Raw genomic sequence first — 26,512 nt, forward strand, 5'->3', positions numbered from 1 at the left:
GAACAGCTGCGGATCCATTGCGCTGTTGCCACCTGGTGGCTGGAGAGGACACAGCATGTTCCATTCACCGCTCTGGTCAGTCTTGATTTTGTTCCCCTCCCTGTCCCCTCCCACTCCAAACCAGCTTAAGCTGCACATTCAGTGCCAGCCAGGAGAAGGCCTACCTGCCACAGCTGCTCTTCTTGTTCAGCTATCTGCTTACTTCCTTCCCTTTTGGCCTGGTTTTCTATTTTATCTCTTTATGCACTCTAGCTCCACCCCTCCTCACTCCCCCTAACCACTCCCACCCCCCAGTAGCAACAATAAGGGAACGCAATGATTATTGGCCACTTACAATGCACTGTGAACTGTTCTAAGCACTTTACATGTGTTAACTCATTTAATCCTCATAAAAACTCAATTAGATGGATGCTATTATCATCATCCTCATTTTGCAGACAGAGACACTGGATTCAGATTAAGTCACTCAGTCTGGTTCCAGGGTTTGTGTTCTTAAACACTACCTATGTTGCCCTAATGTTAACCCTGCGTCTAGTTTGTTGAACAGGCCTTTAAAAAACACAAGATTTGGGAAGAGAAGTAATGTTGCAGAGCACATAGTTGGCCAGAGTTTGAGTGGTTGCTTCATTTTCCACCGGCCACAATTCACCCCTCCCTGCTGCCTACATTCTGCCCCCAGGAAGCGTGTCCCTGTCAGACTCAGCCCTGAGGGGCTGAGGTGGAAAGGTGTCCTCTCCATGCAGCCCTACCAGCCAGACAAGCCCTTCCTTTCCTCATGAGGACACTCGCCCACCGGCCTGCCACATCTTCCTTGGAAACACCAGGACAGGGGCTTTGGGCTGATGAGGCTATTTGGGGAGCACTGCTGGAGATGCCAGGAGAGGGACTAGCTCATCGGCCAGTTAGTATCTGGGTCTCCCTGTCCTCCTGGTGGAGCCTTCCAGAGCTTTCTGGGCCCTGCTTGCTCTTTTGTTTTCCAGAAACCAGGCATCACACAGAAGCACATGATGACAGTACTCGACCCGCACAGAACTAGTTTATTCAGTAGTATGGGGAAATGAAAACAAACACAACAAAACCCTACCACATTTACAGTTACAATCAAACTGTACAATCGGATGGTTAGTATCAAGTTAGCATCCAGCATCTTTGTTTTTGTTTTTTTTTTAAGTCATCAGTAGTAAAAACCAGTTAAATTTTTAACCCTTTGCAGGAATTGATGTGGGGAGAGGGTAGGGGGAACATTCCATGGCAGAAAATCCAGAGACCAGCTTACAAATCAGAAACAGGAACACTTTTTTCTGCCCACAGCCTCTTTTTCTTGCCACCTGCCCCAGGAGGAAAGTCAGTGTGACAAGTCTGGAACACATGCTTGGAGTAAATGCTGACTCAAATGAAGAGCAGCTGGCAAAACTGGGGGGGCAGGGGAGGAGTGGGGGGGAGGAGGGATGACAGCCGGGGCTGAGGGAAATGGTGCCAGGCCCCCACACCGAGGCTGCTGGGTATACACCCAACCTGTGACGCCCACATCAGACCCCCTGGGACTGGACACAGACCCATCCCAACACAAAAAGCAAATAAATAAAAAAAATATATATTAACTCTCTCTTCGCAGGGAACTGGGGGTAGGCGGGTGGAGGAGAAAGTGGAACAGGACCTGGTCCTTTGAAGAAGAGAGCCAATTCCAAGAAGGGGTTAAAAATAAAACATGTCTCAGAGGCCACAGCAGGTCAGACAAAGCGGAGTCTGTCTGATTTTCTGGGGGTGGGCAAGTGGAAACAGAACCCAGACTTGAAACCTGTGCTTGAGGCCACTCTGTATTTTCTCTTCCTCCCGATCCCACCCACACAACAGCAAAGAAGCACAACTTAACACGACTGGCCTTCCCCAAGTGCGGGTCGGCGGGTGCGACAAATGAAGCACTTTCGGGTCAGCAAACTGAGCAAACACCTGGGCTGTAGCGCATGGCCAGAGTCCAGGAAAAGGAGAGGGGCTGGGGGCCCCGCCCCCACTTGGGGGCACAGGCTCCCCTCAAAATGTGTTCATGCAGCATTTGGGAGTCCAGGGGCGCTGAGTCCTTCTGCCCCCTCGTGGGGCAGGGCTTTTTCAGTTCCTGGGAGAGGCAGTATTCCCAACCACCTTGCCATACTGAGGTCTGCCCGGTGCAGCCTGCAGGGTTGGACACCCTGGGGGCATGTGGCTTTGTCCTTTCCTTTTGGTGATGGCAACTGAGGGGCAGACCCCCCAAGAGTCCCTCTCCTCCCAGAGGCACAGCAGATGGGAAACTGAGGAGAGGCTGGGGTGCATCCTGGGAGGGCCTATCCTCTTTGGGAAGGGAAAGGGAGTCAGTTTCCAGCGTATAAAAAAAATGAATCCCTGAAGTCGTGAAGAGTGGAGATCCTTTTTTAAATTCTTTTTTTTCCTCTTTTCTGAAAAACTTTTGTCTTGGAGATGTTGGCCCCAGGGGTCCAAAGTGCAGTGAGGGGGATGGTGGGGGAGGGAGTTGGCACTAGTTGGCCTTAGGTGGGGTGGGTGCCCCTCCTGGCAAGGCCCGGGCTCCTCAGATGGACGTTTCATCGCTGCTGCAGGCAGGCGGTGGGGAGCGGGGGCAGGATAAAGCACAAGACAGGAGTAGGGGCATGAGTGCAGCTGGGGAAGGTGGGGGAGCCTCAGGTGTAGGTCCCACCGGCCCAGGGTTAATGCAGGAAGTTAAAGAAGAGAAATCTGGAGAGGCAGGAAAGGAAAGTGACAGAAAAGGCAGACAGAGGGTTAGTCAGAACAGAGGGGACAGTGAGAAGCTTTCACCAGAAGGAGGAAACAGAAAAGCAACCCAGCTCCCCACCCTCCCTCACCTTGCCTTAGGCCAGACTGGGATGTAGAGAGCCCGGGAGGGAGGTGCACCACCTCACGGCCCATGGGCACTGAGGTTTGTGGGCATGTCCTTGGAAAGGAGCTGGACCACACCCCGCCCGTTCGTCCTTTGACTGCCAACCAGAGAAGCCTGGGGAGACCTGGAGGCAGTGCTGAGTCCAGTCAGGGCCTCTGGGGGCTGCACCCTGTCCCACCCACCAGCCACACTCACTCGGAGCCTGACGAGTCCTCATCAACTGTGCCTGCCTTGATGCTCATGGCGATGGGCATGACCCCGTTCAGCTGCTCCTGAAGACTCTGCCGCGGGGGTGGGCGGGGAGGGGCTCCAACCCGGCTGCCCTCGCTGGCCGAGGAACACCGGGAAGACCCTGTGCCCTGCTCCAGGGTTGGCCGTAGGAGGCTGCTCTTCTCGCTGATGGTGGGCAGACACTTCTTCTTGAGGATGCCTGTGGGCCAGGAGGGCAGGCGCCATGAGGAGCAGGCAGTAGGAGCATGGGGTTGTCCTAGAGAGCCCCAAGAGCCACAGGGTAAAGGTGAGGTGGAAGGGGGCTGACGGAGGAGCATACAGATGGAGGTGCCCCACTCACCTTTGTGAGGTTGGGCAGAAGGGCCTGGAAGGGGGCCCAGGGACCCCTCCCGAGACAGGGCATCTCCATTCTCCCTCAGCCGCTCCTCAGGGCCCCCGCTGCCACCACTCTCCTTTGCTGTGGTCCCAAAGTCTCCTGGCCAGGGGGCCTTCCCAGGCCCTGGGCCCCCATCTGATGAGGAAGGAAGTAGATGAGGCCCAGAGAAGGCAGACAGCTGGGAGAGTCCCCACCCCAGTCTTGCTTCCCAAGAACCCCAGGTCCTCTGCCCTCTCACTGCCCCCGCCCCAGAAACCATAGCCCTGGCCCACCCTTGGGGGTACTGTGCAGAGGCAGTCTCTCAGCGCCAGGCCCCAGCAGGCTGTCCCAGCCTGGCTCTCCAGGGAACGCTGCCTCCTCCCCCTCCTCCTCTTCCTCGCTGTCTGACGAGTGGGTCGAGGCATAGGAGCCACTCTGGTCGTCTTCCAGGGACAGGTCACTGTCAGAATCCGTGTCAGGATCTGGGGGGTTGGGGAGAAATCACAGCCGGCCCACCTACTTCCACCCGCCCCTCAGCCAAAGCCAGGCAGCTGCCCCGCTGGGCCGCCAGAGGCTTCCACCCTCACCATGCTGCTGGTCTTGACTTTCCAAGAACAGGCTGCCTGGGTCCCCCAGGCCAGGAGGCCCTTGGCCAGGGTTCAGAGTGGACTCCTCCCTAAGAAGACAAGATCATGCTGGCGGGGTCAGCTTGGCCCCTTGCCCAGTGTCCCATCATCCTTTTCTCTCCCCCGGGATTCCCAGTCCCTGTCTCATGCCCCTTACTGCTTCCAATTCAAGCTGCCACCTGTGTCAGCCCCGGTGTGACGACTCAGCTCCCAGCATCTGGCTGGCCTGGGTCTGGCATCCACAGTCTTTTCCTCCCCTCCCGCCCTCCCACCTCCATGGCTCACCTCAGCAAGAAGGGGATGTAGCTGGGCTGACTCTTGCCCGAGCGGCTGGCGCTATGCAGAGAGCCGGCTGAGTCTCCATAGGGCTGGTACAGCCGCCCATCTGTGTAGGGGCTGGGGCAGTTGTAGGACTAGGCAGGGAGCAGAGAGGTTGGTAAGTGGGGGAGAGGCAAGGGTGGTGGAGCAGGGTGGGACCTGCCCAGGCTGGGATGTGGAAGGGTGGAAGGAGCTGGCCCGAAGCTCTACCTTCCACATGCCTAGCTCTGAAAAAGGGGGGGGGGGGCCCGCAACCCTGCTGTCCCCCTTCCTCCATCAGGGCCTGGCAGATGGTCATAGTTCTGCCGTGGCTGTGCCAGCCCTGTGCACCCCAAGTTCCCTGGACTGGGCCGTATAAGGACTTGTTGGTAAAAAATGTTAACCAGAATTGTCACCTAACAGCATCCTGGCAGAAACAGAAAATTTACCAAAATTTACTGAAACTCTAAGTTACTGGACATTCATTACATGTCTCCACCACTTCCTTACTATACCCATTCCCAGGCCACACATACTATTCCACTACCTTTTCAACTTCCAGAAAGGGATGTACCTATTGCTGTCGAGTCGACTCTGACTCATAGTGACCCTACAGGACAGAGTAGAACTGCCCCACAGAGTTTCCAAGGAGTGCCTTGGTGGATTCAAACTGCTGACTTTTTGGTTAGCAACCGTAGCACTCAACCGCTACTATGCCACCCGCCACCCAGGTTTCCGAAAGGGATGTAGGGATGGAGAAAAGGAAGGGGGAAAGTGGGACAAAAAGTACAGAGAATACGCTCCTTGAGCCTCTGTCTCTTCCTCCCTCCTCACCACCCAGGCCCCACCCCTGCATCCCCTGACCCGGGCTCCCTCACCGAGGTCAGGGTGGACTTGGTGGTCAGAGCAGGGTCAGGGCTGGGCTTGCGGCTGCAGGCAAACTTGAGTGCTTTCCGGACCTCCTTGCTCAGCACCACGTAGGAGAGGAAGATGAAGGGGCCCTGGCAGTTGCAGAGGCAGCGACTGACTGAGAGCTTATTTAGCACCCACACCCAGATTCCCATCCACCTCCATGGGGTGCCCCACAAGGCCTGGGTCCTGTCCGTTCCCAGCCATACCTGGATGCAATTGCAGGCAGCAAAGAGGTAGTGGAAGAGGAGGGTGTCACTGTTGACGGAGAGCAGGGCCAGCAGCCAGGCAGCGCTCAGCAGCAGGAGTACAGCAAAGGAGGGCTGTAGGCCCGAGCTGAGGAGGGACGGCCATGAGTCCCGCCATGAGGCCCCTACACCGATGCAGCCCACTGCCCAGGCCCCCACACCCTCTACTCACACAGGGCCTTTCTTCTCAAAGCCCTGCCGCTGGGCAGCACAGGAGGCCCGCGCCGCCAGGATGTACAGGAAGACACTCATCTAGGTAAGAGAGGAAGAGGGGTGAGGGGACTACCAGGGGACAGATAGCTCCTACCCACAACATAGGGACCAGCAGCCTCTGCTGTTCCTAAAGGGGATCCCGAGGCCACACTCAGCCACTCCCCTGCGCCTACCGAGACGGCAAAAGCCACAGGGCCAGCAAAGCTCCAGATGAGTGTGTCATAGATGGAGAGCCAGCAGAAGTCGGGATTCCCGTAGCCCTCAGGGTCCAGGCCCACGGCTAGACCTGTGAGCATAGTGACAACAGCAGGGGAAGGGGTGATCAGGGGCTTGGGGGTCAGGGCCAGGCAAGAAGCATGGGGAAGGGATCAGGCCACTATCTGTCCATGCCGGCCTCTGGGGATAGGGGACCCTGCCCCAGGGATAGCTCTGTGCCCCAGGCTGGGGGCCTAGGGTCCAGGGTTAAATTGGAAGGATACCTCTGAAAAAGTTCCCCTGTTACCTAGGGATGTGGGTCGGGGAGAATCTGCAGGAAGGTGGGCCTAAGGCTTTGGGTGCAGAACCTCAAGGTCCAGACAGGGTGAGGGTACCTGTGATGAAGGCAGGCACGCCCCAGCCCAGCATGTAGTAGAAGCGCATGGGGCCGGCGTTGACATCGCGCACCTCGGTGAGCGCCCGGTACAGGTGCAGGGCCTCCAGCAGAGCCCAAGAAAAGGTGCAGAGGTACAGGAAGTGCAGCAGGATGGCAATCACTGTGCAAGCAAACTGAGGGCCAGGCCAGGTCAGCCACCAGGGCCACCCAGAACATGGTCTCTTCAGGTCAGGAGGGGAGGAGGGCCTGGGTGCTTCCTGGGAGGTGCTTCAGGGGACATCTGGGCCAGTGGATGGTCCCTGTAAAGTGCTGGGGAATGGAGGGGGAGCTAGAGAAGAGGAAACCAGGTGCCAAGCACTGGGCTTCCTATCAGAGTTAATGCCCCAGAAGCGGGGACTAAGAGTGGGGGGCTGGGGAGGATTCATGAAGGAGCCTGAGAGGGCTGGAAGTCGGGGAGGGTCTCTGGGTGAGGAGGGACATCTTACAGGGAGGTCAGCCTGGTTGATACCCAGCAGGAAGACCAGCTGAGCCAGGCCCAGGGCAGCCGTCAGGTTCCGTCGGATGCCATGCTGGTTGGAGCGCAGGGTGCGCAGGGCGGTGAGGAAGAGAAAGGTGAGCAGCAGGGCGGCCAAGGTGACCCCCAGGGCCACATATGTCAGTGTCTTCAGTGGCAGGATCTCCCCATTCTGCAGAGTGAGTGGCAGGGGCCAGGGGAATTAAGAAGGGCAGGGCCTGGGCTCCCACCCACAGCTCCGCAGCTGCCCGTGGGTCCGACCTCGCGCCGGGACACGTCCATGAGCACGGCGAAGCTTGTCATGTGGTTGCACTGGCAGCTGACGTGGCTTTCATTGCGGAAGACGACTTCACAGCCTCGGGCTGACCAGCCACCTGTCCCGCTGACCCTGCATGGGGAAGGCAGGGGTCAGGCGGATGGCAGGACGGGGGGGCCCAAGGGCTGACAGCTCAGAGCCTCAGAGGCAAGGACAGTGGTGGCAGCTCACAGAATCGAATGGTTCCAGAAGACACAGATAGGCTTGGTCCGCTCCTCCGTCTCCAGCAGCCGGAACTGCACAGTGACTGGCTTGTCCAGGGCTCGGGGCAGCAGCTCCTCGTCGTCATGGACACTGATGCTCACCACAGGTGTGTTGATGACAGGGCGTTTGGGAACTCTGATGGGGGATGCAGACGGGTACACATCACCACATCGGTCATGTGACTGGGGACACCCTTGTCACTCAGAGATGCCCTCAGCCCCTGCCCCGCTCCATTCCTCAACACTCGCCTGCCTGATCTGCACCTCCCGCCTCCCAGTCACTCACCTCAGGCTGCGCTTGTCTGGGTCATAGTTATGGGGTAGCAGCCCCGCCAGGGTTCGGTAGATGATGACGCTGGCCACAGCCTCTCCCTGGCTCAGCTCTGGGTGCCGCCGCTGCCGCCGTGCCAGCTCCTCGGGCTCCTGGGCCTCTCCGGGGCCCGCAGGCCTGACCATGGGAGGCGTTTCTGGGAGCAAGACACTGTCACACTCAGCTGGGCCCTGCCCTCTGGGGAGTCCACACAGATGCCCCAAGGCCCCGGCCCCTGACGCACCCTTTGGCCCACCACTGACCTCTGAAGACTGACTCAGGCAGAATGACCGTGGTCTCCAGGTCTGGGGGCCGCTCCCCACGCAGTGCCTCATAGCGGGGCAGCTTGGCCCCAGCAAAGTTCCCCTTGTCCAAGCGCACGACGGATATGACTGGGGAGGAGGGTGGTCCCAGGTCAGACCCGGTGAGGCGGGCAGGCCCCCAACACAATTGCCCTCGCCAGGTGCCCTCTCCACAACCCGGCCCTGGCACCAGCCTCACCAATGTTGGGCGTGACGATGGTGAAGGGGCTGAGGTAGGTGTGCCGCATGTTCTGGGCCAGGGCGCTGGCGTAGGCCTCGTAGTGCTGCAGCAGCCAGGCGGTGCCGCCCTCCGTCTGCTGGATCAGCTCCCAGTGCCGCTTGTTGGCCGCATCCAGAAGGGCACTGCCCACCCGCAGCAGATTCTGGGATGGGCGTGGTCACGATCACGTCACACCTTCCCATCTCCTCCACCAAGCCCCACCCTGTGCCAGGCCAGCCTGGAGCTCCCTATCCACCATGTCCTTCCCTCAATGCTCACCCTGCCTCCTCTGGGAAGCCCCCCTGCACTGCACTGCCCGTTCCAGTCACAGACGCACTACCTCTAACCTTTCCTCCCAGACACGCTCTAAATAAGAGCTCTCCAGCCCCCGTGCCTGGCCCACACAGATGTTGTGAGATCCCAACTCCACCCAGCCCTTACGCCAGGTTGCTGAGTCGGAATTGACTCGACCGCAATGGGTTTTGTTTTTTTTTTTTTTCTGGCTTTGAGAAGCCTGGTCAGCCTGGGCCTCAGTACAAAATTATTTTCTATGTGCACCTTGATGTGAAAAAGGTTGGGAAGAAGGGATCTAAATTACCCAGGTGCTGGGCCATGCTCAAGTGATCTCATGGAGGCCTCATCTCAGCTAGGAGGTTCCCAAAGGCAGGGGCTGGGAGCACCCCCCACACTGCACCCCAGGTTCCCAGGACCAGTTCACTCAGTGACCCCCACCTAACCCACCAGCCTTGCTACCTCCAACCCCCACCTCGGTGAAGTGCACGTCCTGTGTGGCAGACAGCCCAAAGCCCCGCTGGGTGCTCTCGTGGGCCAGCAGCCGTGTGGCCAGCTGGTAGGCCACCTTGACATCGCTGCCGAAGTAGCCAGCCGTGTGCTGCGTGGCATTGCGCAGGAGCAAGGCCAGCCGCTGGGAACGCCCTGAGTCCAGGCCCGACTCGTTCCGCTGCAGCCGCTCAGCCTAGGACACCCGGACCAGACGGGAAGGGGGAGGGACAGAGTGGGGTCAGTGCAGGAGGGTGGGAACAGGGTATCCAGAGAGCAGAACGGGAAGTATGGAGTAAAAGGGCCTCAGGAGAGGAGAGATGTGGCCTTTCTAGGTGGCGACCCCAGAAGGACAGGGGCTGGAGTTCCCAATTCCTCTTTGCAAAGTTGGCGGGGGGGCAGAGTGAAACTCAGAGGAGATGGAGATGAGGGGGTTCACTTACAAAGCCCTTCAGCTCTGAGAAGGTAACTGATGTGCAGTTGAAGAGGTTTGGGGGCAGCCATCCCCTGTGCTCGTCACAGTGGCGCACAGCGGTCCCTGGGGAAGGAAGCCAAGTGGGCCGGCCTCAGATAGAGACCCAGGAAGCCCCCGAGGCCTGGCTGAGAAGTACTGCTGGGCTGGCACCTCATGGGCCAGAGACAGGGGCACAAGCAGACCAGGGCCCTGCCCTCCTAATGCCCAGGTGAGAACAGGGAGACAGGTGTGTGGAACGCCAGAGCCAAATATCTGCAAGATCAGCCCAAGAAAAGGCTAGGGAAGCACAGGGCCTTCTTGAGCCCCTAGACACCCCTGCCCACTCCAGCCATCACCTCATGGTCTTCTGCCACTTCACTGCTTATGAGTTCTGCTTACTGTCAATCCAAGGACTGGTGCAAGCCCCCATCACAGGCTGGGTCCCCTGTGACAGCACCCAACACCCCCTCCTCCCCAGACTGCCTGTCTTTCTAGGGGTATAACTCCAGTACTGAGTGGTGAGTTAGTCGAGGATAGAAACGTTTTGTGATTCATCTTTGAATCCCTAGTACCCAGCCCTGTGCTGGGTATTTCTTAAGAATCCAAGATGGAGGCACCCCTAGGCAATCATGGAAGATGGGGAATGGTGAGCCAAGGAGGAATGGGAGATAGGGTCTCTAGGGCCTGGAGGCCAGAAAGCAGAGTCCCACGATCTACAGTCAGGGGTGGCCTGCCCTTGCCGCCTCCCTCTCAGCCAAGTCCTCAATGTCATGCCCAAAGCCTCGAGCACCTACCAAAGGAGCCTTTGGGGCAGGGGGCTGCAGCGGGCAGCCCGAATCGGGTCCGAGGCCACCAGATCCCAGCCTCGATGGCCCGTGGGCAGCTGTCGTAATTCACTGTGGAGGAGAAGACAGGGTCACCCAAGAGAAGCACCTCCTCTGCAGCTCCGCCCGGGCCCTCCCAGCATCCCCAGGCCTCCTCCTTGCCTCCCAGGGACACAGTGGGGAAGGCGGCCCACCTGTCCTCGGATCCCTACCTTCACAGCCGTTGGTGGTGACCTCAGCAAAAGGGTTGTCACAGTGGTCACACTGACGCCCAATGACCCCTGGCTTGCACGGGCACTGGCCATCCTCAGGGTCACAGACTCGGGACAAGGAGCCCGTGGGGTAGCAGTCACAGAGGTGGCAGGTGGGGCTGCCGGGGGGCCGGTAGTGGTTCTCCTGGGAGGGACAAGGCAGTGGGGTGTCACTCAGGCTCAGGCGCTCTTCCCTGGATGTCCACAGGGGCCTTTCAGCTGTGGTCTCTCTTTAGAGAGGCTCCTCAACCTCAGTTCCCCCCAGAAGTGGACTCACAGTGTTTAACAACAGGTAATGACTTGCAGCTAGTGAAATGCAAACCAGTCAGAACAGGCTGCAAACCGCCAGTACGGCTGGCCCAGCACTCACTGGTTAAATGGAGGTCCTGGGTTCCCTCACCCAGACCCATGAGGACAAACAACTACTTCCCCTCCCCATTAGAGCAAAGATGCGTGCTCTCTGCAGGAAGGCCCATCTCCACGGTCTCCCTCGAGGGCCCGGGGGTGGGGGGCAGATCAGAGGCCTGGGGGCTGCTGTGGAGGCCTGGGTCGGGCTGTTACCTTGCAGCGGCACTCTCCGCTTGTCTTGTTGCAGTCTGGGTCAAAGCCTTTGCTGACGTCACAGTTGCACGGGCCGCACATGGGGTGTCCCCACCAGCCGCGGGGGCAAGGCTGGTCAATCCTGCAGAGAGGGGCCCGGGCAGGCATGGGCAGGCGTGAGCTCGATTTGCCACTCCTGCCTGGTGTAGCCACGTGCGGCTCTGGCAGGCTCTCGGGGCTCTGAGGCACACACCAGAGACAGGCAGGGCCCTTGGTCCACTCACCTGGTCTCACAGTACGGCCCAAGATAATTTTGGGGACACTCGCAGATGTAGCCATGGGGGGCACTGGGCTTGCGAGTACACATGGATTGGTGCTCACACGGGTTCAGGTCACACACGTTAGTACAGTTGTCACCATAGTAACCTGGAGAAGGACAGGAGAGGCCCAATCCCCTCCGTCCCCTGGCACTATCTTCCTTCAAACCCACCTTTATCCACTCTGAGCATCATACCAGCTAGCAACGGCTTTGCGGTGTAGGAAGCTCAGAGAGGTGATGTCATTGGCCTAAGGTCACACAGCAGAGCCAGGGCAAGACCCAGGCACCCCCTACCCTGCCCCATTTCCCTGGGTCCCTGTCATACCTGGATCACAGCTACAGGAATAGCTGTCCCAGTCATCGCTGCAATAGCTGTTGGCAGGACACGGGTTCGAGTCACAGGGGTCTGGCAGGCTGCAGCCTGGCTCCACATTGATGCTTTCCCCGCGGCTGGGATCCAGACTGCTAACACTCTCGGGTGTCTCGCTTACCCGAACACCCTGGGAGGGACAGTGTTGGCCCTCAGTGGGGCAGCCTCCAGGTGGCGGGAGGGGTGGAGGGCAGGGAGGATGCTAACCTGCAGGCAGCCCCGGAAGCCACGGGCCACACCACTGGCTGGCCCAGGCATTCCGCCCACCGTGATGTTGCTCAGGTGCAGCCCGTGTAGCCGGGGTCCCAGGTTGCCCTCTGTCCACTGCTGCCCATAATCAAAGGACAGGATGGCATGGCCTGGGCCCCCAGTGGCTCCCAGTGCCAGCTGTGCATGGTGCCAGTCCCCGTCATTGGCCCGGCCTGGGTCCAGCCGGAGAGATGAGGCCTGGATCCCAGTGCCCTCCACGCTCAGAACCACATGGCCCTCCCGCAGCTGGACCGAAAGGAAAGAAAGGAGGGTCAGTGGACCACCTTAGTTTGCTCTTCTTCTAACCCACTTTCCCCTTTCCTGGACCACCAAACCTTTGCGGCTGCCCAGCTGAGGCCAGAGAGAAAAGTGCTATTTCCCTTGGGCCCAACAGATGGCAGCATTGAACCACCACACCGACCCAGTTGCCTCCTCATTGCCGAGAAAGAAAAGACCTCGCCCAGTCAACTCTCTATCCAGTCCCCTGGAGGCCACTCCCCGCCGTGCCAGTAGCCCATCTACCCCACACCAGCCACAGGCCCACCTGCAGGGTGATGGTGCTGCGCCCCCTGGTGACGGCCTGCAGCAGGACGCCGTTGGCCTGGCGTGTTCGGAACATGAGGCTGAAGTGCCAGGGCTGGGAGATGGGCAGTGAGAGGCCATGCCAGGCCACCATGCTGCTGCCCAGGAAGCGCTGGGGGTTGGCCATTTCTGGGAAGGTAGATACAGTATGACTCTGAGGAGTGGAGCAGCTGTATGCCCCAGGGGGTATGATGCCCAGTGATGGTGTTTCCATGCCTCTCCTAGTGCCCTACTCCTCGTCGGCCCCGCCCTCTAGTGTATTTACCTGCCCCGGGCCTGCCCCGCACTGTGCCCAGGCCTGCCTCTCACTGGGCCCTTTGTCTTCTTTGCTGCCCTCTCAGGGCTCTGCCCAAACATGCTTTTCCACCTACAGCCGAGCGGCTGAGCCCTGCCCAGTGCTGCCGACCCTGCCTGTGCTCTTGGTACGGCTGACAGCTCCCAGGTCCCTGCCCCTGTTGGCTGCCCCATATACCTTGGGCACAGCTCTTGCCCCCGAAGCCCAGGGGGCACTCGCAGCTGAACGCATCCCACTGGTTCACACAGGTGCCCCCATTGTGGCAGGTGTTGCTGTCACACACGTTCTTCTTGGCTGGGCAGCCTGGGATGGACAGAAGGGGGCTCAGGGACCCTAGGATGAGGCTCCAAACAGAAAACTTGTGGCAGTGGGTGGAGGAGCCTTGGAGACCAGCACATACCAGGCATGGCTGCTCCTCTCTGCATTGAGCTCCTGGCCTTGCCCCCACCCCCAGGCCCTCGTACCAGGCACAGTGCCATTGTTGGCGATGAAATCAGCCATGTCCATGTGCCGGCTGTCCACCTGCAGGTTCCTCATGCAGCCCACAAAGTGACGTGTACGGACAGGAAAGCTCTCGGGCAGGTCAGGCACCCCACCCAGCAGCAGAGGCCCTGTCAGATCCAGAGACCTGCAGTAGCAAAAATGGTGGCAGGATGAAGGAGGAGGCTGGAGCTTCTGGCTCTTCCCTCTCCACGTCCTGCCACCTGCCAGAGGGGGGAAGGGACTAGGCAGGTGTCCAAGAGATACCCCTAGCCTGGAACGACTCTCCTCTCATACCCACCCCGTCCCCAGACTGCCCCAGCAGACCTTGCTCTAATTCCCCAGTCTCACTTCCCCCAAGGCCTGAGCAGAGGCTGAGGGAGCAGAGAGGAAAAGACCTCATCTGGCTTGGTCCACACTTTGAGTTCCCTAAAGCCCAACACCTACATCTTCCCTCCCTGCCTGGCCCTACCCCTTACCCCATGCCCTAGCCCTCCCTCTCCCCTTCTCACTTCTTGCTGCCACCCTGGGTGCCCTGGGCAGCACAGGAATAGTTGCCCAGCACAGCTCCGAAGCGCAGGGCCACTCCTGTGTCACAGTCATCCACAGTCACCACGGCTACCTTCTGTTCAGACGGGCCTTGCGGGAGCCCTGTCTGACCCAACAGTGGCTGTGTACAGAGAAGAGAAATAGTGGGCAAAGGGCCCACTAGGTTCATAGGCCAAGCACAAGGACACTTCAGCACACACTGATGCACCTTTGTGTATCACATACACATATGCACAGGTGTATACATACACACACACATACTACATGACATGCCCTTAACTACCTTTCTCAACATCCATCCAAGTCTGTGCCCGTTTAATGGAACAAAGAGTACCTAGCACTGTCTAGTGGGGTGGGAATGCCCCAGCAAGGTGGCAAGTTCCCATGCCCCTTGTCTTTGCCAGGAGTGCCCTGCCCAGTCCCCCACCCCCTGCCAGAGGCAGTGCATCCCAGGTCTGGGCGTAAGGGCAGCACCTGAATCAAGAATACAAAAAAAAAAAAAAAAAAACCCATTGCTGTTGAGTTGATTCCAATTCAAAGCAACCCTATAGGACAGAGTAGAACTGCCCCAAGGGGTTCCAAGGCTGTAATCTTTATTGAAGCAGGCTGCCACATCTTTCTCCCATGAAGCAGCTGGTGGGTTCAAACCGCTGACCTTTTGGTTAGCAGCCAATCACTTAACCATTGTGCCACCAGGGCTCTCTGAATCAAGAATAGAACCCTCCAACTCCTCTGTCCCCTTTCCACACCCACCTTGTTGTAGTACTTCAGCTGCACTGTGTGCCACTGGCCATCACTGACCCCTCCAGGCACAAATGGGGACACAGTGGTGGTTGACTCACCTGGGGAAAGGAGCAGATGAGCTGGGACATCAGTCAAGGGCTGGGAATGGGGAGGGGCTGCTCATACTTGGGGCTGGGCTGGGAGAGTGTGTGGCTTGGGGAAGTTGTCAAAGGCCAAACCATGGGGTCTTTGGGAGATGGGCAAGGATGGGGGTGACTGGGTTCACCTGCAGAGAAGGTGAGCTGGACCTGCTCCTGGATCACCTCAAGGGCGACAAAGTCATGCTTCTCATTGAAGCGCCCATTGTACAGCAGCAGCCCATCGCGCTCCCTCGTGGCAAACCTGATAGGGAGTGGGAGATGGGGCAGGAAGTGGGGCACTCACCTGAACATTGGCACCCCAGCCACCTAACCAGCATCTGATCCAACCCGGACCTCTCCAGAGGGCTGACACCTTGGCCAAGGCTATAGTTCGTGGCACTAGAGTGTGGAAAATGGGCCCAAACCCAAACCCTGGCATCCAGGCTCCCCACCCTCGAGGGCGGGGTGAGGAGAGTGGAAGGTGGACCCTGGTGGGTGAGGAAGGTGTGCTGGCAAAATTCGCAGGCAACTCTGAGCACAGACTTGGCTCTGCCAACAACCTGTTGTGAGGCCTTAGCTCCCTCTGCCTGACCTCTCATCTTGTCCACAGAGCAAGAGGCACCCCAGACTCCACCTGCACTCCCCACTTGCTCCCCCCCGTCCCGCCCGCAGCGCTCAGCCAGAATCCAGCCACTCACGACAGGGCCAAGGTGAAGTGGAAGCGCTGGCGCAGGCCCCGGAAGGTGATGAAGGAGCGGGCGGGGAAGCTGCGCGTGGTCACCTGGCAGTAGGGCTTCTCGAAGTCTCCAGATGGGCAGTCGCACTTGAAGCCACCCACCAACAGGTTGACACAGGTGCCCCCATTCTTGCAGACACCTGGAGTGCAACGGCCTGACCGGGAACTCACCTCGCAGTGCTCACCTGGGCAAGAGGAAAGGCAGGGTGAGTACCAAGCACCCAAGGAGGGGGAGGGGAACTGCAATCACCACCCCCCTCCCGCCAGTGATATCTCCCATGGCCTCTTGTGACCTTCATAATACCCCCAAGACTCCCTCAGGCAATACCACTCCCCCTCTCTGAGATCTGTGAAACTCCAACCCTGCTCCTTCCTGGTGTTCTGTTTGGCACACTGTTCCATTCTCACCACAACCCTGCACACTGCTCCCCTGCACATTCCCCTGAAGCTCCCATGCCCCTCCATACCCCTGCCTGGGCCTCCTGTGCACAGGCTTGCTGGGACCCCTGGCCACGAGCCCCAGATCTTAGTACCCTTTGGTGTCATGGCTACCAGGCAAGCTGGTGGACGCTCTGCCCCGGCGGGGGTGACTGTGCTCGGAGGGGAAGAGCCTGCAGACAGCACCAGGGCTGGTGCAGCCCTCCCTCTGTCCCTCCCATTGGTGCTTTTGTCCCTGTCAGGTACCAGATCAGTTTCCCTCCCTGGGGATGGGACCAGGCTTCCACTGGAATTTGTCTGAGTTATGGGGGGATGGGGGAGGGAAGCTGGGGACCCCCCAGGAATGGGGCAGGGAGCTCTCACCGAGACTTCTAAGCCCCAGGGTCCAGACTAAGGACCTCTGTGCAACTGGAAGATGCTTAGAGAAAGCCTGAGCCCTGGGAGCAGCCTAGGATTCAACAGAGGAGCTGAAAATTCCAACAACATCAGATGGTGCCTTTCTCTCCTTCACCATTCCCAGATTCTAGAGATAGGTTCTCAGCTCCTGTGCCTAGTGACTGGCTCTTGTTTCCATGGAAACTGTTGTTCGCCTACTCTAAGCCCCCCTTCCCATCCTCCTGGACAAAGACTCCCTATCCCTTCCCCCAGCACACCCCTCCCTCCCCACAGCAGTAGCAGCAGAGAGGAGTCAAGTCAGGCAAGTTCTGGGCAGCAGAGAAGGCAGTAGGGCCTGTCTACCACGGATTTCCTGCCTACCTCACCCCCAGCATTGCTGGCAGAGCCCATCGGGCCTAAGGCACCTGGGAGGGAAGGGTCCATTGGGGGAAAGGAGACGGCGGTGTCCTGAGGAAAAATGGGAGCTGCAGGGTGGGGTCAGGAGCACAGAGCAGAGGTGGTGAGTGTCCCAAGGAGAGGCTGGGGACAGGGACCCCTGTGTAATGACCCCTAGTCATGGACCAACAGAGAAGCCTCCTGGCCAGGACCCTCTAGCAGCACCTGGGCAGGGGTGGAACTATTCTGCCCAGGGCCACACAAGTGCAAGAACCTTCTGGAACATCCAGTCTATCCCCTCACCCAATAGCTCTTCTGTGCCTTCTCCTCAATGCTTAGAGAGAAAAGCACTTGCAGTAGCTCCAAAAGGTAACTTGCCCGGCAATGGGGAAGACCAAATTCTAGGCCAAGCCTCACCTTGAAGCGGGCTGTGAGATGAGACCTGGAGCAAGTCGCCTAATCTCAGCATTCCCTTAAATCATAGCCAACGCTTTCCACGTACCAGCTCTTTACATGTACTAAATTAAATTAGTCCTCACAACCAACCTTTAGCATTATTTCCATTTTAAAATACTGAGGTGCAGAGACGTTAAGTAACTTGTCCAAAGTCACACAGCTACTAAGTAGCAAAGCTGGGATACAAACCCAAACAGACTGGCTCTAGAGCCAGCTCTGACCTTTGAGTTACACAAGGGGTCCCTAGTTCTGCCTTCCTCACAAAAACCAGTTGCCTTAGAGTCAATGCTGATTCATGGCCACCTCATCATGTGTGTCAGAGTAGAACTGTGCCCCTTAGGTTTTCAACGGCTGATTTTCTGGAAGTAGATCGCAGGCCTTTCCTCCGAGGTGCCTCTGTGTGGACAAGAACCTCTAACTTTTTGGTTAGCTGGGTGCAGTAACAGTTTGCATCACCCAGAGATACCTTCCTCACTACGTTACTGTAAAAGACCAAGCAGTATTTGTAAACGTGCTATGCAGCCTGTACCTGACTCTGTCACTTAGCCTAATTCGTGTCTGCACCGCAGTATTAGCCCTCTATGGCCGCCCCCCAGAATCCCCTTCCCTGGGCTCACCAGTGTAGCCGTCGCGGCAGAGGCAGGTATAGCCGCCCTCGTGGCTGCGGCAGCGCCCGTGAGAACCGCAGGGCCGAGAGTAGCAGAGGTCCACCTCCGTCTCGCAGTAGTCTCCCGTGAAGCCCGTCGGGCAGCGGCAGCGCAGCCCCCCGACCGGGTGGATGGGCCGGAAGAGCACCGAGGAGGAGGCGATGAAGGGCGCGGACGAGTCGAAGCGCAACACGGAGACGCAGCGCATGTAGTTCTCGCAGGGCTCGCGCAGGCAGATGTTGTCGTCGAAGGGCAGCACGCGCTGTGCCGAGATGGCCGTCAGCAGGCTGCGGTTGAGGTACAAGCGCTCCTGCAGGTCCTCGGAGGGCAGGAAGGGCGGCCCGCCCCCAGGCCCCGGCGGCTGGCCCACCGACAGGCTCACGTTGAGGATGTGGCCGCCGGGGGCGTCCGTGTCGCGCTGCACATTGAAGACCACCACGTGGTCCGGCGGCGTGGCCAGCGTGGCCGCCACGGCCTGGATGAAGAGGCCCAGCAGTGGCGACAGGAAGCGCTCGGGCGACATGTCTTCCAGGCGAAGCGTGATGCTGTGTGTGAGCATCTCATCGGTGATGATGGTGACGCGCAGCGCGCACTGGGCCGTCACGCTGTGCACGCCATCTGCGGGGAGATCAGACGGGTTAGGACCCAGCCTGGGGGTGGGGAGGGCAGGGGTGCAAAGCCATAGACACGGGCGGCGGGGGTTAGGGGGCACTGGGGTAGGCCCTGTGCAGGATCACTCGGAGGAGGGAGCCAGTGGGGTCTGAAATCCAGCCCACACACTCCTGCACCGATGGCCAAGAACGGCCTCCCGTGAGGAATGTCATTTGTGGGCAGGTCGCTCCTTGAGGGATCAGCTCCTGAAGGTGCTTAAGGGGATCAGATTTTCACAAGTTCTGTTTATATGCTTTTCCGAAACTGTTGTGAAGCATGGCACACCGTTTAATGTTTATGCACCTCTTTCCTTCCCAAGCTCAGTGTGTGCCCTTATCCAGACCGGGGCTTCCCTGCACTGGACCCCTATTTTATCTTTTTTTAAACTCTTTACAGGGCCCAGAGCACCAGAAGAGACCCACAAAAATCACCCTTCAGCCTCCTCAGTCTCTACATCTCAACCTGTCATAACCCTGACCCTAGCTGTGCACCCTCCCCACCCAAGGGAGTGTGGGGGTGGGGTGAACTGGGTCAGTGGGCCACCCCTTCCTCCTCCCACTGTGGCTGCTTGGGCACAGGCCTGCTATCTCCATGACAACACCCCATACAAAGCATTCTTCCTGCCCAGCTCTCAGGAAATCTAGCCAAGCCACCTTTACCAGTGGCTGCACCACCCCCTGCCCTGATGCTGGAGGCAGGGGTAGCTGGGGAGAGGGGTGGTTGGGAGGTGGGGCCAGAGTGCGGGCAGAGAAGGAAGGCCTGGGCAGCTCTCTACCCAGAGACCTCAGAACCCCACTGTGCCGACCTCTCCCCCGCCCCTAGGGCCTCTAGCTACTCCTTGCCCATTTGGCTCACTGCATTACACCCAAATGTTTGCCACATCCCCAGGGCCACACACTCACTTATGAACAGCTAAATATTAACACACACACTCGATGGTGTCTCACTCCGCCCACACACCCACCATCAGTCTCTAGACTCAGAAATGCCACACACCCCTGAATGCACATACACAGCAGAATGGATTTTATTTAGTACTAAGGTGAAAGCTGGGGGCCAAAAGGAGGGGGAAATGGCTTGGAGTTCTATAAGGGATATTTGTATTTTTATTTACTACAATGACTGATACATAGTAGGTGTTCAGTAAGCACTATGGTGTATTCTGTCTCCACAGTGAAGAAATGGTCTTTAAAACTCAGCAGGAGGGGTCTGGATCAGATATAAAAAGGGATTCCTTACCAGGGATGGGGGTCTTCTGGGTGACATAAACAACTAGTTAAGTGCTCTGCTACTAATTGAAAGGTTGGTGATTTGAACCCACTCAGAGGTGTCTTGGAAGAAAGGTCTGGCGATCTAGTTCCGAAAGGTCACAGCCATGAAAACCCTATGGATCAGTTCTACTCTGTAACACATGGCTTTGCCATGAGTCAGAAGCAACTTGATGGCAATCGGTTATTTATTTATTTTTTTTTCAGCAGCAGTAGACAGGAGTCAGTGTTTCCGGGGTAGGGTAGGTGTGGGAGAACAAGGAATCTGGGAATAGATTCTGCTTCTATGTCGTACCTACTTGAGGTGGCTGACTGTACCATGTGGCTCAGTTGAGCCTGGCAAGGCTGAAGGCAGACACCTATCTCAGGCACATTCTCGGCCCACAGCCCACCTGCCCTCCAGCCTCATTGCCTGAGACTGCCTGGCCTGCTTCTTCTCACCAGCAAGTCTGCTTGTCATCACCCGCTTCTTCTCCTCCGGCTCTAACCTAGAAGCTACTGCACAGGCTGTTCCCTCTTACCTGATCCACCCAGACACTAGCCCACAGCCATCCTAGTCGTCTAGGCTGCCCTAAACTCACCTACTCCAGGAAGCCTGCCTGGATTTATGCCATCAGACTCTACTGTCCTCCCTCTTTCAGAGCCCCCTGCACGCAGGTTAGCCGGCACAGGGCCTGTGCCTACCTGATGCGTCTGCCCAATGATACCTTGATGGGATATTCCCTCTAGGTGGAAAGCAGCTCAAGATTCCACACAGAGTGCTCTTAACTGATTGGAGGTGGGGAGGGGGTGGTCAAGGCCAATGAGCAGGGAAACCTTACCACCCCTCAGCTCTGGGAACAAACACTCCTCCCTGTGTTCCCCAGTCCCCTTCAGGCCCCGCCTGTGCCCCTCACCCATCAAGTCTCTGTTGCTTCCCATCTGGTCCACCATTTGTAGCCACCTGCTCCCTCCACTATTGTCCCCCACCCCCAGTAGTCAACCTGCTGCTCACTGCTCTCTCCTGCCTCTTTGTCCCTCTCGTCTTCTTTGACCTGGGTCACCTCCCGGTGCAAAGGCAGAGGTGGGAACAGGGGTATAAGGTATATTGCCTGAGCAGACTCCGGCCTCAGGAAACACACCTGTCCCAACACCCAGACAGCCATGCCTGGAAAAGTACCAGGTCCCATGGTAGGGCAGAATTAGACTCCAAGCCTCTCTTCCCTGGTAGATGTGCCAGTGGAAGCTGTAGGCTGGGAGGGGATCTGCTGCTGTGGGGGCCAAGAGGCCACGGGCAGGAGCTCTTGTGTGTCCTAGCAGAGCAAGAAAGAGGCAGGAGAATTCAGGCTCCAGGAGAGCCATCTGGCCCAAGCTGAGCCAGCTGCAGCCACAGGGAGCAAGGGAGGAGGAAGATAGAGAAGCATAAACACAGAGACCAAATAGGGGAAGACAAAAAGACCCAGAAAAAGAGCCAGCTGGATGGAGAAAGTGAGAAAGGAGGAGAGATACACACAGGAGATGGTGGAGAGAAGGCAGGGTAGGGGCCCCACATGGGCAGGGATGCACAAGAAAGAAGAGACAAAGAATATGAGAAGGAACACAAAGGGGCAGTGGGAGTCAATTACCCCTCAACCAGCCTCCCTGAACTTTGGAGTTGCCGTGGTGATTGCCTCCAAGGGTGAGGGCCTAGGAGAGAGGGTGGGGCTAGAGCTGAAGAACAGAAGGCTGGCCAAGGCCCTTGGTGCTGTCCCTGCCCTTACCCTCCACTCTAGGGGAACCAAGGTCTGGGATGGAGCACCTCCTCTGCCCATCTCTCAGTGTTCCATACTCACCTAGGGCAGACTAGGGATAGAGAACAAGAGGGAGAGGCCCTTCCCTTCCATCCCCTTCCCACCTTCTCAAATCCCATGCTACAGGTCAGAATAAGGGATACAGGAACTCCAGTCTTGTACTTCCTCCTCCCGGAGGAGAAAATGAAGCATCAAGAAGCACAGAGCCTTGTTCACAGCCTCTGAGAGCACATGCTTCCTGGCTCTATCTATGTCCCATGGCCAGGGGCGGGGCATGTTGAGTGGGGAGGGATCAGAAGCCAGGCCTGGAGCCACGCCCTGACTCTTGAGTGCCCCTCACTCTTCCAGGCCCATAGGCCAGGTCAGACTCCCTGGGCAGGTGGTAGAAGCCTGCCAGGTTCTTTTCCTCCCTTCCTTGATTTGTCTGAAGGCCAAGCTCCACTTAGCTGGAGTGGGGGGATGAGACCCATCCTCAGGAGCTCCACCTAACAATGGGCCCCTCATGAGTTGCTGCTCCTCAGTTGTTCCCAGGCTTAGGGAAGGGTCTCAGCACCCTGGGTCTGATCTCTTCCTTGCCGCTGTCTCTCACTCCCCATGCTGAAGGAAAGACAGCATCTCCCCCACTAACTGTCCTCCCCCAGCCCTGCTGTTCAGGGAGTCTGCAGGCTGAGCGCTTGGCCAAGCAGCAGGAATGCCCCAGCCTGGGTCCTGGCCAGGCTCCCACGCTCCTGGGACTTTGCTGTCTCGCCACCAGATCAGGTGCCCTAGGGTCTCTGCCTCCAGAGCCCAGCAGTTCTCTGACTTGTCCTGGTCCCCACACCCCATTTCCTGGGCCAGAGCCGGTCACAGCCAGAAGAGGCGGCCTGGTGCCCTAAGAAGAGCCCATGAGGTGGCTAGGGGGCCCAGGATGCCTCAGCCTGCCCCTGGCTTTATCGCAGCCCCTCCCTCAGGCTGGACCACGAACCAGGGCCTCTGACAGTGGGGTCTGTTTGGACAGAGACAATGAGCTCTGGCCTCACTTCCTGCAGGAGTTCTGGAGGGGGAGCCAGGCCAGGCTCCTTCTGCCTGGAGGGAAAAGAAAGCACTAGACAAAGTCCTTGTCAGCCGGTCTGTGGCTCAGCCGGGAGCAAGAAGGGGCCAGAAGAGGCCCGACTACAGGGTCTTGACCCCGTGGCGGCAACCCCGTGCCCCCACGACCCTCAGTTCTGCTAAAAGGCTGTATGAGATCACAGGAATATCTTGACGGGTGTGAAGGGGTGCTGAGGGGGCCTGGCGGCCTGTCCTCCACCACAGGCCTCTCCACCCCTCCCCCAGCTCTCCTAGCCCCCCAGTCTTCCACCTGCCTTTTTTCACAATCCTTGGCAGCCATAGCCAGGGCGGCCTCAGAACACTTCCCCCACCACGTCACAGGCTGGTAGGCAGGGGGCAGCCAACCGAAGCAGCCCAGCCCAGCCTGGGGCGGCAGGCGGGGCCTACACCAGCTGCCAGGATTCCTGGGACTTTTTCCCAAGCTGGTTCTTACCCCCTCAACCTCTGTGCCAGGCACCAGGCAGAGAGGTAGGTCAGCAGTTCCTCCTTGAGTGGCCCCCTGCCTCCAATGGCTGCCCAGACCCTCCCCCTGAGGCCACCCTCACCCCAAGACCCCCCAGGCCCTTCCTTACCTGACACCAGCACACTCATGATGGCCTCCAGAGGCCGGTTGTTGTCCAGTGCCCGGCTCAACCTCAGCTCCCCCGTGGAGGCATTGAGCAGGACGAGGCTGAGTTCATTTCCCCGCTCAAAGCTGTAAGTCAGGCTGTCTGAGATGTCAGGATCGTGGGCAGGCACGTGGCCGATGGCACCTCCGGGGAAGCTGCTGGAGCGATTGGTGACATAGTTGTTGAAAAGGATCTCAAAGTTGCCCAGCACTGGTGGGTTGTCATTACGGTCAAGCAGGCGGACGTGGACTGTAGCCCGGCTCACCAAAGGAGCCGACGTGGCCTGGATGACCAGGATGTACTCAGGCCGGTCCTCATAGTCTAAGTCCACCAGGGCGGTCAGCTCCCCAGAGAAGATGTCCAGTTGGAAGACCTCAGGGATGTTGCCCTCCACAATCTGGTACATGATCTGGGCATTGGTGCCTTCGTCAGGGTCAGTGGCTGTGACCCGGGCCACAGCTAGCCCAATGGGGCTGTTCTCCTCCACAAACACATCAAACTCATCCTGCTCAAAGACAGGTGGATTGTCGTTTACATCCAACACAGTGACCATCACTTCCATGGGCGTGCGGGCTGGGGGCATCCCTTTGTCCACTGCATATGCCCGCAAGATGTATTGGGCTACATTCTCACGATCCAGCCTCCGCAGCGTCCTCACAATGCCTGATGTGGACTCTACAATAAAGTCACCATCACCATCATCGCCCCCTTGGAAGGTATAGAAAACCCGGCCATTTAGGCCAGAGTCTCGATCAGTGGCTGAGATCTGCAGGACACTTGTGAAGGGGGGCACGTCCTCATAGACGCTGCCCTGGTAGGAGTCCCTCAGGAACTGGGGGGCATTGTCATTCACATCGTTCACCAGGATCTCCAGGTAGGTGGTATCAGACTTCTGGGGAATGCCATTGTCCCGTGCGGTGATGGCCAGTGTGTAGGACACCTGGTCCTCGTAGTCCAGCTCAGCTTGGGTGGTGACAGCCCCTGTGTCTGCATCAATGCGGAACTGGGGGATGCTATCCTCCATGAAGTAGGTGATGCGGGCATTCTCGCCTGTGTCCTCATCCGTGGCGCTGATCAGCACCACCGTGGTGCCTGCTGGTCGGTCCTCGTTAACGTTCACCGTATAGTGGGAGCTCTGAAAGACGGGGCGATGGGTGTTGGCATCCGTGACGTTTACCATGACCTGTGCCGTGTCCTGCCGCGTGCCATCAGAGGCAGTGACAGCCAGCACGTACTGCCGCTCAAGTTTGTAGTCCAGCGGCAGGGCGAGGGACACCAGCCCACCCCCACTCTGGCTGGTGATGGAGAAGCGGTTGCGGGTGTTGCCACTGGTGATCTGGTAGGTGATGACACTGTGGGCGTCACGGTCCACGGCCGACACCGTCACCACGCTGGTGCCCACAGCTGCATCCTCATTGAGCCGCACTGTGTACTCTGGTTGGGTGAAGGTTGGGTTGTTGTCATTGACATCCAGGATGGTCACACTGACACTGGCCGAGGCAGTGAGCGATGGGGTGCCATGGTCTCTAGCTTCTACCCCAAAGCTGTAGAAATCAACCTCCTCCCGGTCCAGCTCAGCAGCCACGGAGATCCAGCCAGTGCTGTTGTTGATGGTGAAGGGGAAGTCATGCCCAACCCCGGCCAGGCGGTATTCCAGGCGGGCATTGTCGCCAGCATCAGCATCGATGGCCTGGACATGGAGAACCAGGTAGCCCAAGGGGACACTCTCCAGGACGGTAGCCTGGAAAGGGGTGCTGACGAAGATGGGGGCATTGTCATTAATATCCAGGACCTGCACTGTCACCAGGCCAGAGACATTGGAGAGCGGGGGGCGGCCGCCATCCTGTGCCCGCACACGTAGTGTGTACTCCTTGGTTGTCTCATAGTCAAGAGGGCTCACCACGTCCAGAGCCCCAGTCTGGGCATCCAGGTAAAACTGGCCCCGAGCATTGCCACTCATGATGCTGTAGTGCACCAGGGCATTGCTGCCCTTGTCTCGATCCGAGGCTGTGACCCGGAGTACTGGGGCCCCCGGGGCCACGTCCTCCCGCACCTGGACCACGTACCGCTTCTCACTAAACTGGGGGGCATTGTCATTGTCATCCTCCACAGACAGAAAAACGGCAGCTGTGGCACTCCGTGGACCTGGATCCCGACCCTGGTCACTTGCTTCCACTGTCAATTGGTAGGATTCCACCTCTTCCCGATCCACAGGTCCACGGGTTCGGATCACCCCAGAGCGAGGGTCAATTTCAAAGACTTCAGAAGGGCTGCCCCCAGGCCCCTCCAGGAGGCGGTACAGAATATTGGCATTAGGAGGGGCATCACCATCTGTGGCCCTGACAGTGAGCACTTCATAGCCAACTTCCAGGTTCTCCCTGAGGCTCTCCTTGTATTCCTGCTGCTCAAAAACTGGGTCGTGATCATTGGTGTCAGTCACCAAGATGGTGAGCGTGGCCAGGGCACTGCGACGGGGCATTCCGTGATCCTGTGCCGTGACCCTAAAGACATGGGTGCTCTTGGTCTCGCGATCCAGCTCCTCAGCTGTGGTTACAGCACCAGTGATTGGGTCCAAGGAGAAGAAGTGGTTGGAGCGGCTGTCGAAGAGGGCATCCATAGTGTACTCGAGCCGGCCTGCCTCACCCTCATCAGGGTCTATGGCTCGGAGGGATGCCACAGGGGTACCTGCTGGCTGGTTCTCGGGTACTGTGGCCTGGTAGCTGGGGGGCTGGAACTGGGGGGCTGTATTCACATTCCTTTTCCGACGCCCACCCATGGACTCTCCTGCTGACCTTTCCCCTGTCCCCTGTCCTGGGGTCTGTGCTAGCTTGCAGGACTGGCATCTCAGCTGTGGGGCCTTTAGGCACGGGTGCTCCTGGGGCAGGGTGAGCTTTCCCTGTGGGGAGAGGTGGCCTCCAATGCCCAGGAGGCGGCAGCTCCAGGGGCAGCCTTCAGGAGCTGGCGGCAGGGGAATGTGGGCTCCGGATTCTGGACACCAGACCCTTAGGCCATCGTGGTGGGGCACAAGGTGGCCAGTCAGCTCGGTCCCTGCAGCTCTGCAGCGGCTGGTGTACAGCCAGAGGTTCGAGGAGGAGGCTGGACAGAGCCAGCCCACGGGGGTGCAGGCCCCCGAAAAGCCGCGTCCCCCAGGCCCCAAGGAGCGACAGGGCCCCACTTGATTTCCGAGTAGTGGCGGCGGCGGCAGCAACAGCAGCAGCAGCAGTAGCAGCGGCAGCGGCGCTGGGAGTGGGGCGCGAGCGGCCCGGCCCCGCATCTCTCCCAGCTCCCGGCCGGCCGGGT

The 26,512-nt window shown here is 58.5% G+C and overlaps 1 protein-coding gene across 1 annotated transcript; it reads right to left on the reverse strand.

Annotated features, from left to right (window-relative positions):
• Positions 1-1,020: 1,020 nt before the first annotated feature.
• CELSR2 (cadherin EGF LAG seven-pass G-type receptor 2) lies at positions 1,021-26,506 on the reverse strand. Its single transcript, XM_004388033.1, has 34 exons — positions 23,177-26,506; positions 17,798-18,445; positions 15,478-15,700; positions 14,926-15,041; positions 14,670-14,758; positions 13,880-14,037; positions 13,352-13,515; positions 13,065-13,190; positions 12,555-12,721; positions 11,969-12,256; positions 11,717-11,891; positions 11,357-11,498; positions 11,094-11,214; positions 10,494-10,677; positions 10,252-10,353; positions 9,447-9,541; positions 8,990-9,199; positions 8,203-8,386; positions 7,965-8,093; positions 7,678-7,858; positions 7,360-7,527; positions 7,134-7,260; positions 6,844-7,044; positions 6,357-6,531; positions 5,940-6,052; positions 5,726-5,805; positions 5,515-5,641; positions 5,275-5,397; positions 4,385-4,512; positions 4,061-4,149; positions 3,767-3,955; positions 3,459-3,629; positions 3,083-3,317; positions 1,021-2,724 (listed from the first exon to the last, which is right to left on the reverse strand). The coding sequence occupies exons 1-34, from the start codon at positions 26,484-26,486 to the stop codon at positions 2,697-2,699; spliced, it is 8,766 nt and encodes a 2,921-aa protein (XP_004388090.1). The 5' UTR covers positions 26,487-26,506; the 3' UTR covers positions 1,021-2,696.
• Between the last annotated feature and the right edge of the window lie 6 nt (positions 26,507-26,512).

Source organism: Trichechus manatus, unplaced genomic scaffold, assembly GCF_000243295.1.
Source record: "Trichechus manatus latirostris isolate Lorelei unplaced genomic scaffold, TriManLat1.0 scaffold00204, whole genome shotgun sequence".
NCBI classification, from domain to species: Eukaryota; Metazoa; Chordata; class Mammalia; order Sirenia; family Trichechidae; genus Trichechus; species Trichechus manatus.